This window comes from Seriola lalandi, unplaced genomic scaffold (assembly GCF_002814215.2).
Source record: "Seriola lalandi dorsalis isolate HSWRI2012SDOR001 ecotype SW California unplaced genomic scaffold, Sedor1 jcf7180002054568, whole genome shotgun sequence".
Classification (NCBI taxonomy): Eukaryota; Metazoa; Chordata; class Actinopteri; order Carangiformes; family Carangidae; genus Seriola; species Seriola lalandi.
Genome location: NW_019525121.1, coordinates 1,337,821 through 1,349,819, shown reverse-complemented (window position 1 = coordinate 1,349,819; position 11,999 = coordinate 1,337,821). Strand labels below are relative to the sequence as shown.

At 36.3% G+C, this 11,999-nt stretch overlaps 1 protein-coding gene across 1 annotated transcript in view; it reads right to left on the bottom strand.

Moving 5' to 3' along the window:
• cps1 (carbamoyl-phosphate synthase 1, mitochondrial) overlaps positions 1-11,999 on the bottom strand; it is a 65,002-nt gene that overhangs the window by 27,555 nt on the left and 25,448 nt on the right. Inside the window, exons 26-29 of the mRNA XM_023416670.2 lie at positions 10,511-10,705; positions 8,750-8,817; positions 5,988-6,063; positions 3,679-3,756 (exon numbers count right to left, since the gene is read on the bottom strand). Of these exons, the coding sequence (XP_023272438.1) occupies positions 3,679-3,756; positions 5,988-6,063; positions 8,750-8,817; positions 10,511-10,705 (417 nt within the window). The remainder of the gene's footprint in view (positions 1-3,678; positions 3,757-5,987; positions 6,064-8,749; positions 8,818-10,510; positions 10,706-11,999) is intronic.

Here is an 11,999-nt window from a genome sequence, read left to right as displayed (position 1 = left end):
TAGTAAGGCATAAAAAACATGAAAAACGTCATAGTATAGTATGGCTTAAAACGTCAAAAAAAGTCATAGTATAGCAAGGCATAAAAATGGAAAAAAAATCATACTTTAGTACGGAAAAAAAAAAACATGAAAAACGTCATAGTATAGTATGGCTTAAAACGTCATAGTATAGCAAGGCATAAAAATTGAAAAAAAAAATCATATTTTAGCAAGGCATAAAAAACATGAAAAACGTCATAGTATAGTATGGCTTAAAACGTCAAAAAAAGTCATAGTATAGTAAGGCCAAAATTGTAAAAAAAAAGTCATACTATAGTATGGCAAAAGAAAATCATAGTATAGTAAGGAAAAAAATGTCAAAAATGAGGCATAAAACGTCAAAGTAGAATAAGGAATGAAAATGCCTAAAAACGGCATAGTATTGTAAGGCATAAAAAACATGAAAAACGTCATAGTAGTATGGCTTAAAACGTCAAAAAAGTCATAGTATAGCAAGGCAAAAAAATGGAAAAATAATTATACTTTTGTAAGGCATAAAAAACATGAAAAACGTCATAGTATAGTATGGCTTAAAATGTCAAAATCAGTCATGGTATAGTAAGGCACAAAAATTGAAAAAAAATCATAGTTTAGTAAGGCATAGAAAACATGAAAAACGTCATAGTATGGCTTAAAACGTCAAAAAAAAGTCTTAGTATAGCAAGGCAGAAAAATGGAAAAAATATCATAGTATAGTTGAACTTAAAACGTCAAAAAAAGTCATAGTATAGTAGGCATTAATTGTCAAAAAAAGTCATAGTATAGTAAGGCAAGAATTGTAAAAAAAAAAAAGTCATACTATAGTATGGCAAAAGAAAATCATAGTACAGTAAGGAATGAAAATGTCAAAAACATCATAGTATAGTGAGGTGTAAAACGTAATATGCCTTACTATAGTAAGACATAAAAACATGAAAAAACGTCATAGTTTAGTAAGGCATAAAAAACATGAACAACGTCATAGTATAGTTGGGCTTAAAACATCAAAAAAAGTCGTAGTATATTGAAGCATAAAAACATGAAAAAACATCATACGTATGGCAAAAGAAAATCAGGATAGTAAGGAATAAAAATGTCAAAAAAATAAGGCATAAAACATCATAGAATAAGGAATGAAAATGTCTAAAAACATCATGATATAGTATGGTATAAAAATTGAAAATACATCATAGTATAGTAAGGCATAAAAACATGAAAAAACGTCATAATATAGTAGAGCTTAAAACGTCAAAAAAAGTCAGTATAGTAAGGAATAAATTGTCAAAAAATGTCATGCTATAGTATGGCAAAAAAAAAAAAAAGGTATGAAAATGACTAAAAACATAATAGTATAGTAAGGCATAAAAATGGGGAAAAAAATCATAGTATAGTAAGGCATTAATTGTCAAATAAAGTCATAGTATAGTATGGCAAAATTAAGTCACAGTATAGTTAAAAAAAAAATTTCATTCAAAACACATAGTATAATAAGGTATAAAAAAGTCAGTATATTAAGGCATGAAACTTCATAGTATGATACGGCATAAAAACATCACAGTATAGTAAGGCATACAGCGTCATAGTACAGTAAGGAATGAAAATGTCAAAAACATCATAGTATAGTGAGGTGTAAAACGTAATATGCCTTACTATAGTAAGACATAAAAACATCAAAAAACATAATTGTATAATTTGGCATAAAAACGTCATAGTTAATGAGGCACAAACTGTCATAGTATCATAAGGCATAAAAGCGTCATAGTATAGAAAGTCATATAAATATCATAGTACAATATGGCACAAAAAAGTAAGGCATAAAACGTCATAATATAGTAAGGCATAAGAAAGTCATAGTATACTAAGGCATAAAACGTCATAGAATAGTCAGGCATAAAAATGTCACAAAACTTCATAGTATAATAAGGCATAAAAATTCATAGTATAATAAGGCATAAAATGTCAAAAAACATCACAGTTTAGTCAGGCATAAATTGTCTTAGTATAAGTCATGAAAAGTGAGGCGACTGTTCTAACCACTATACCACTGAGCTGCCCCATAAATAAATCATTGTATAGTAAGGCATAAAAAGTCATAGCATAGTAAGGAATAAAAACGTCATAGTACAGTATTGTATAGAAAGTTATAGTCAGAAAAAAGTCAAAGTATAGTAAAGCCTAAAAAAATCATATCATAATCATTTTTATTTAAAAATACTATACGTCAACAGTAACAGTGCAACAGCTCTAAAGTGCAAGTAACTTGAAAAACTTCTGGATAATTACAATTTGGGAAAAAAGATTTGCACATATACAATATGTACTTTGCACCATTTTTCTCTATTCTCTATAAAACATATGCAATGTAAAAGACAACTGTAAACAATACTGCAATACTCTATAGCCATGTTTAAGTGTTTCCTTCTGAAAAACAGATAATAATGGGAAATAAATAATTAATTGAAAATAAATAAATATTGAAAATAAGAAAATACAGTAACACTTATTTCTTCAGTCTTTTTGGGTTGTAAACAAACATCTAATATGACTTCACTCAGAACATAGTGTGAACGAGTTCACTCAAATATTGGAATGCATAATCTGTCCTTCCAAAATATATCGGTAGGGACATTTCCCTATCATCCTATGCCCTTGACACAAATGCATGTTTAAGATAAGTCAAGTGATTTTTACTAGTAACAAGAGCCACGAAGCCAAGTAAGCATTGAAAAACCAGCACTGTGAGAAAAACAAAGTAGTGACCAGCGACCTCCTCAGAGACACAGAAGCCACACAACCAAACAAGCCTTCACTCCAACAGGAAGCCAATACAAGCCTGTAGCTCACTGGACGTCACAAAGCAGCACACTGGAAAGAACCTCCATTTTGCCATGGTAAGGGTAACATTGACTGGACCTAACCTAGTATAGTATAGCACAGCACAGCTAAGCACAATGCTGTTAACCTTTGTCAGCGGTTGTGTCCGAAATCACTCACTCATTCACTACTTACTATTCAGGGAGTCCTCTGTAGAGGACTATACAGTTACACTGTAGCTCATCCGAAAAATAAAAAAATGCTTTCAGACACTACTTGGGTAATTTTCTCTGCTTTTTTTTCTTCATTTCAGTGTGAGCCCAAGGCAGGTTGGTTCTTATTGCTTGGTTACTGACCGTTGGTTGTACACCACTTTTCATGATGCATTGTGGGATTCTATGAGTCCACTATATGATAATTCTCACTATAGATTTGGACAGCATTGCAAAATGGCAAACTCTAACTATCAATTGAGAACTCTGAATAACAATTAACTACAATTTCATGGAATATATAGGGAGTAGTGAGTGATTTCTGACACAATCACTCTCTCGCTCCCCACATGCCCATCTTTGAGTCCACCATCTTGTGTAGTTTCACACACTTTCTTCAGCTTTGACTTAGTATTGATATAACTTTTGTTGTAGTTTATTAATCAGAGTTCCAAATTGATAGTATATTTTGAGACTGTATCAATATTTGCTTTCCTTCCCTGAATAGGGTGGTGCCCCAAGAACTTTAATATTAATTGATGTTATTATTTAATATTAATATTTTTTAATTAATATTTACTTAAGTGATATCCTACCAATGCCCAACATTGGACAGAACATGTCAGTATCTCACCTTGCCAGCTTTGGCCACAGCATCCACCTCTACCTCCCGGGCACCGCGGATGAACTTGGTGATGACGACTGGATGCTCCTGGAGGAAAGACAGCAGGAGGGTTATTCTATCAATGATTAAAGAGTGAAATAACCCAGTCAGAACAAGCCTTTTGCCTTTTGTGATTGTAGCGCAGTCTCTAAGTTTTAAGTTTTAAAGGGTTTTTTTTCTGACGAATAGAAGTCCAAAATTCACTCTCTTTTAGCTCTGTTGTTGTTTTCTACCAACTCCTGAAAGAAGTATCAGTCTAATAGTGATAATACTATCACTATTATTAATATTGCTATCATTGCATGTTCTTGTTCTTTTCCCCTCTCTCTCTCTCTCTCTCTCTCTCTGTCTCTCTAACGAGGCATATGGCCGCCCACCCTGAGTCCTGTGCTGCTCGAGGTTTCTACCTCTTAAAAGGAAGTTTTTCCTTGCCACTGTCGCCGAGCGCTTGCTCTTGGTGGGAATTGTTGGGTCTTATAAAGAGAAAATCTAGACATGCTCTATTTGGAAAGTGCCTTGAGATAACTTGTGAATTGGCACTATACAAATAAAAATTGACTTGACTTGGCTTTGTAGCCACTAAAAGCTCCACTATATTCACCAGCTGGTTGTTGGTGGTGAGCAGGTACTGTACCGTGGGTTTTTAAGAGTTTTCAACTGAAAGCAGCGTGATGAGAGCAGTGAGAGTACAGATACAGTATTTTCTCTTTGCTTGACTCATACTCTTAAACCTTTAATGCTTTCATACTCATAACTCACAATTGATTCTTAGACTGATTAACCCTCACATTTGAGTGATACTTCTAATCTGCTAAACCACTACTTTGAATTCTTTGACTGCTTGATGAATGCTCTTTTTCACATGTTGATAATTAGAACAATGCCAACTGTGATTTTGGTGAAAGACATTTAACGTGACATTTTGCAATTACCTTCTGATGGATTAAAGGTTGCTTTCCAAATTGATGTATTAGGTGACATTTTGATTATTTTTTTGACTGCATTTTTTAAACAGCTGTTCTTTTAATCATCTTATTTTTATTTTCTATTTGAAACATTTCATTCTTTTTATGGTTGGTTTTGGCTTTTATATTTTTAATCTGCTTATGACTGAATGCCTTGACATATTCAGCTTGCTCATGATTGATTGCTGATGACAACTTGCTCATATTTTTTGTAAATGTACTGTATATCGATTGATTATTGCTCAACCTCGATTTGAATTGAAGTATGAATTGATTCTTGCTATAATCATTTTCTTTATCGATTGGTGTACCTGGTTGGTTTAAGTTTTAATTGGTTGACAGATTATGTATTATACATGCATTTGAATAACATGTGTGCTAATATTGTAGACATCAAGTAAAATCACTGCTAATTCCCTGAGATGGTTATTTTGCCTGATTCATTTCTGCCATCACCTATCTTAAACATACAGCTAAAGTAACCAAGTTTGTTACCTGACTCCTATCCAACTCAAGACTACAGGCAAAAAACAAGCAAAAAAAAAGGATAGCTGCAGAGCATGCCTGGCAAAGCTTCTCCAGGGAAGTGCCTGTTGATGTTTATGGGTCACAGACTTCAAACAGCCAGTCATTACTGCAAAGGATGAAACTAAATACTGTATATATTAACTTTTTCAAGTTTATGATAATTTGTCAACTTTCTTTTGATCCTCTATGATTCCTACACTGCTCATCTGCTCAGGCTAAAGCTGAAAGTCAGTCATTTAACCCAATGGTCATTGTTTCATTTTAAATCCTATGTGCTGGAGTATGGAGCCAACAAAAACAAATGTTCACATGGTCTTTCATATGCTTACAGACTTCACTGTGTGCATATGTTTTAATGATTAAATGTTAAACAGGAATATTTTCTTATTACTTGGTTTAAACCTGCTTTGGTGCTCTGAGAGTGTGATATGTGCATGTGTGTGTATGCTTCTAGCCCCAGGTAGAGGCCCTTGGAGGGGCCAGCTGCCCTTGAGCCACCTGGGTGTTCAGTGAGGTAGAGATGGGTACACAATACTAGCCAACAGACATACCAGCTGGTAGCAGTTGTTAATTGAAAGCAGAGGGAGAAGGAGACATGAAAAAGAGAATGTGTGAGTGTGTGTATGTGGGTATGTGTGTGATGGAGACCACAAGCTCCTGTGTCCAAACATGCTAATTTGATATATTTCAAGACTGAAAAATGAAAGGCCAAGGTGATACTTTTGGAGAGAGTTCTCTGGCAATATGTCTCTCTCACATGTGCAAGCATGTTAACACTGATCTCACCTGGGACACCTGAGCAGCCTCCTCTAAGAAACGTTTCATCTCCTCTTCTCCGTACACAACGTTCATTGCAGAGCCACTGGTGGGATGCAAGCGGGAGAGAGAGGGAAAGAGTGAGGGAGAGAAAACAGAGGGCCACGGGAGAGGAAGAGAAGCAAGCAAAGGGGAGAACATACAAGCTTCTAATGATTGTTCAAAACACTCATTATCTCTCCGTTGCATCACTATTACCATCGGGAACAAGGTCTGGAAACAGTCAAAATAAGGCACAAGAGAGAAAGAGAGAGAAAGGGAAAAGAACAGCTATTTAGGTCGAAAAGCACTCCAGGCTCTTCAAAACGAGTTCAGAACTTCGTCATTAAAAAACAACAGATTTAGGCTAGTTTTGTTGTGGTTGTTGTTTTTGATTTTAGATTGCTAGCTAGGCAGCTAAGCTGTTCTCCTGTTTGAAAAGGAGTGTTTGAGAGAAACAAGACACATCAAGGCCACAGGCTTGGGTCAGAGCTTTATTCCTTCACTGTCTGTAGCTCAGAGGCAGACATATGTCCAACCCCCAAATTAATATAGACCCATGATTTGAGCATGGGCAATACACTGTTTATATACATTTACATTCAGGCATATCCTTGACTCGGACACCATTTAGTTACTGCATCACTGTCCTCTGAATTTTCAAATGAATCCAATCATTTGGAAGAACTATTAAGAGTAAAAGTACAGATTACATTCTGACCCAGAGTCTGTCCTTGAGTCTTTTACAAAAATAAAATGAGTATGCAAAACTATGTTTTTCTGTCCATCAGTCCAATTTATACTGCTGCTGCCCAATAGTTGTAGCCGTGGTAGTAGCAAGTATTAATAGTGTTGATGATTGTAGTTGTAACAGTAGTCTTAGTTTGTCTTATCTTGTTTGCCTGAAAATAGTCAAATTTGAATATGTGAATATGTGAAAAAAAGTGAATAAACTGGTGTGAATTTGTCCTAATGCAAGTCCAACACTGGATCTAAAATAAGACTAAAAAGGGATTTGAGTGTTATTTTCTGTGGCAAAACATATTTTTTGTCAGTTAGTCAATTTCTTTGTTAAATGGTCTTTTCTCACCTCATAGTACTTTATGTTCGCATTACAATCGTTTGTTATTACATTTTTTTCTGTCTATCTGAACAAATATCATTATAGTGACCTGAACACATTTTCCTATCCACATCCTGATTTGATTCCAAAAAATTCCTAAAAATTAAAAAAATACAATTATAAAACAATGGGTTCACGAGAAATTCATTTGATGCATGTTTATAAAAGGTAAGGTTGTTCATGCTTGTGTTTATTACTTGGGTTTGATTGATTACATCGCTCACTCACACAGTTATGCTTTCACACGGACAGAAATTCCTCAGAAATGCCGTGCATTTGCATTTCACTCTCTCTCGCCAACACTGGCTTTTGCAGATCTCGTAAACAGTGAAGAAATGAGACAGTTTCACTGAGGACTGGCATGTAGATAAAATGATTAAACTAAGTCTAGTTTGAAACCTGTCTAATTGCTTGCACACATTATACAGCTGTGCACAGCAGTTTTAGCATGTCACAGCAATTGTCTTTTCATAACCAAAAGCAATGATGGACTTTTGTATGCAAATAAGACATAGGTCATAGGAAATTTATAAAGTTATTTAATGAATATATTTCAAGGCCAAATACTTCAAACTGAGTGAGTTGTGGGGTATGTGTGTGTTTGTGTCCATTTCGCTGTTAGATAAATATGAAGCATGAATCTGACAAGGAAGAGAGTCTTTGGTGTGTAAATTTGTGAGATTGTGCATATGTACTGAGGCTGGAAGAACATTCAAAAACCATTACCAAGTATGTCAAAGGGGAAGAGTGAAAACCCTTTGGGGAGGGGAAAGATTAGAGAGTTCATCCTACACCAGTGCTGGAGAGGAGAGCATCCTCATCTTAAACACTATTCAGCATACACATAAGAATAGGAAGTTTTGAATAATAATAAACTATATATTATTAATGGTATAATTATGGCTACTTCAACATCCAGTGGAAATTTTAAATACTGCTGGATATCCCCCTTGTTGAATTTAATTACTTTGATATTTGGTAGTTTTAAATGTGACCTAGTGCCCAACACTCAGGGTTTCCCACAGTGCTTAACAAGTACAGATTACCTTATAAAAAAACATCACAGCTTGCATGTAAAATCATAAAAAGTCCAAAACTTCATCATACATAAGTTTACTCTCATTGACACCAGAGCCCTGCTAAATACAGGGTCACATCACGACATCTGCTGGACAGAAGTGTCACTGCATGATTGAAGAAGCACTTGGCTGAGTTAAGTTTAATCATCATCATAACTAAAATTGTATTTTACTCAGTTAAAAATAAGTCTGTGAATTAGCTGTTGAAAAAAAGTATAAATCCATAGATTCTTCTCTCTTTATGCCTCAGCAAACAAACTGTGTTTGTTAACATACTTTACTGGCTAAATATTTGACACAAGATAACTAATTGTGTTTAGATTATTGCCCTTGAAGTTTAAACCACTACTTGCAACAAAGGACATAAAATGTGCTTGTTATTAAAAGTTGTCAAACTGAGTCAGCTACTGCATTCATAATGTTGACATGATAATCTTGTTTAATGTTCTTCAGTGTGAGGGATTAGGTGTTGGTAAAGCATTAGTAATTCATGTCTCCTATTGTATGTTGTAATATATGTACTGTATGTGCTGACATGTGTTAAAACTTACCTGAGAACATAGGAGGGACGGAGCAGACAGGGATAGCCCACTTGGTTGGCAAACCCAAAGGCATCTTCCTGTGACAGGTGAGTAAAGTGCAACAAATGTCAGAAAGACAAAGTATGTCATGTAATAATGGTAACAACAGTCAGAATTCTGAATATAACACCCTTTGAAACCCCTTGCAAGTTCTGACTAAGAAGTAAAGTTATTTACTATGGCCAAACAGTATAGTTTTCTTGGTAATAGACATAGCTGCAGTCTTAGACATCCATATGCACAAATTGTTGGGACTGTATCAATTTTGCAGGACAACTAGTGAAAAAATAGCTACATACAACAAAATGTGGTTTTATGCCACTGGACTGAGGGGAGGGGTTTAATCTAGACCTGATAGTTGATAAGTTCTTGGCCAAAACAACAAAAAACAAGTAATAAAACCAACATTTAACCAATTTGTATAACTGTTATCACTCATTTCACTTGTTTTATTGCTGTAGGAAGTAGAAATGTAAAACCTTGTTAACACATTTGCCTGCTCAGCTACAGCCTTCCTTGTCTCTGAGGTATGACTTATTTTCAGGACCCACAGAGAAGATTTGGTATTGTAACAAACACAGTAGCAACAGAAACAATCAAACCGACCGATAGCAATTCTTTATAAAAAAGAGTACTTTAAAAAATGGTTTCAAACTAGGACATTGGACTTTTCTTTTGTATTTGAATCTTTATGTAACTCATATAATGCTAAAGAAGTTTTGATTGCAGCCACTTGAGACAGAAAATGAAGTATCGATATCAATTCAAGAGGCATGTGTTTGCACAGTAACAACCCTCTCATACAATGAGCTCCATTTTTACCTGTTCTCAATTCAACCAAACGCATTTTAAAAAGGCTTTGAGAATGAAAGGTGTAATCCCAAATCTGCCAAATCAAAAGAGTAACAGGGAGAATATAAGTGCACCAACAGCCAGTAAGTGGGGCCTCAGTTCATCTCCCTTTCGATTTTGTTTTCTTCCATTCAGAATAAAAGAGCAAGAGTTGTGGAAGGAGTCTAGCAGTGAGAGAAACGCTGTATGTCCTTCTCCTCTTCCTCATCATCATTATCATCACAGCGCTTTCTCTCTTTCTCCGTTTCTCTGCAGGACTAGGCTTTTTTTTTCTCTATCATTACCCACTGTTCACTCACCAGGTGGAGTACCATTCACAAACACAAAATAGCTTCCCAGAGACGCAAAAAGCATCTCCCAAAGGCTCTTCTAAGTTATTCTGGCCCAACAAAAACAAACTGTTTTTTCAAGATCGGCAGGGAAATAGGAGACGTAGGTAGACTCTGGAGAGACACAGAACCTTATCTGTGTGCGTGCCAGCTAATCACTCCTCAGCGGTAACTGAATATTTGAGCAACGGTAATGGAAGAGACACATTTCAGCGCTCCACGTGTTCCACAGAGGGGTTTGCCAGTGCCTCGTTCTGTTGTAGCCGAGGGCCACACACAAGAACTAGACGGTAAGAAGCAGAGTGCAGTGCCTCAATGAGGAAGAAAGTTCTAAAAATGACGAGTAAAGTTTGTCAGTAGAGAAAGGTGTGACATCAAAGCAGCTGAACATTGCTTGCTGGTTGGGTGGAACATTATCTAAGCTGACATCGTGAGGCTCCTTGGTGCTCAGGTCCTGCTCCACAACACCCATATACCTTGTTTGGAGAGCCATTTGAAAAGATTTTCTCAGCATTTTACTACTAGCCATTATTTATGTGTTTCCTCTCACCAGAGAACTAAGCGCCCTCCATGGGGCTTGGGCCACCCCGAGGTCATCTAGGACACTGGAAAAGATGGAGCGCTCCTCAGCCCGGTCAATCTGCAGGGGGCTCGTCCCAAAAATCTTGATCCCACTCTGGTGCAACGGGACAGCCAGATTGTTGGGGATCTGGCCTCCCACTGACACAATGCTGCCAGAGCAACCCTGGAGAGGACAGGAGAGGAGAGGACAAGAAGAATGTGCAAGATAAACAGAGGATAGAACAGCAGGAAGGATAAAAGAAAGAGAAGAGGAAGGAGAACAAAAGATAGGAGAAGGGGAGATACTCTGTCAAGTCTTGGACCTCCTGCCATAGGTCTATCAGCCAAGATTTACAGTCTGAAACCTGAAGCCACTTCCAATTATTCTGGCCACTGATCACACAGTGAAAATATGAGACAAACAGAAGTTATGTTGTAGGTTTAGTTATCACCATGGATGGGGTTTACAGTGCATTGAAAGAGTATTCAGACCCAACATTTTATAATGTTGCAGCTTTATGCTAAAATCATTTAAATTAATTTTTTCCCTCATCAATTTCCATCAATCGCTGGCAACAAAGTACTGAGTAAAGGGGCTGAATACTTATGCCAATGTGAAATTTCAGTTTTTCGCATTGTTGTTTTTGCTTTGTCATTATGGTGTACTGAGTCTAGATTGATGAGGGAAAAAATGAATTTAAATGACTTTAGCGTAAGGCTGCAACATAACAAAATATAAAAAAGTGAAGGAGTCTGTCTGTGTCTGTGTGTGTCTGTGTTTGTCTGTGTGTGTGTGTGTGTGTGTGTGTGTGTGTGTGTGTGTGTGTGTGCGCGTGTGTATGTGTGAGAGAACGTGAATGTGAACAAGTGTGTATGCACAGAATGCACCCCCTTTCCTGTCTAGCAGATCTAGAGGGAGGCTGTTTCCATGGCAATGCCAGGTTGTATCGCTTTATTATTCATGGACCTGCTCTCCTGTTCCTGTCCAGGGTTTATCTCCATGCTCTAATGCCGTATTTATCACACACACATACAAAGAAAGAGGGGACTGTAGCTCTGAGAGAGGGATTGATGGTAATGCTATCTCCCTGAGCAAACAAACACTTAATCACACCCTGATCCCATCGCAACTTTAACTGGATTACAATTCCTCTGCAATGGAAAGTCAATGGACATTAGCACACAAAGACACAATACAACATAAATACCAAGATAACAACGAACATATTGCAGAGAGATAGTCACTATTCATGCTGTTGAGCATGGACAGTAAGGTGAAAATTATATCATATACATGGCATAACATATCAAACGCATGAATTAACGTTATTTGAAATAAAGGACATCATGTTATCCTGATGTCATGTTTCATGTAACTCAAACAATAATCCCTACAGATGGACTTTGTGGTAGAAATATTGCATAAATTTAGACCAGCAAATTGAGTACAGTGATACTGTATTATGTTTAGCCATGAC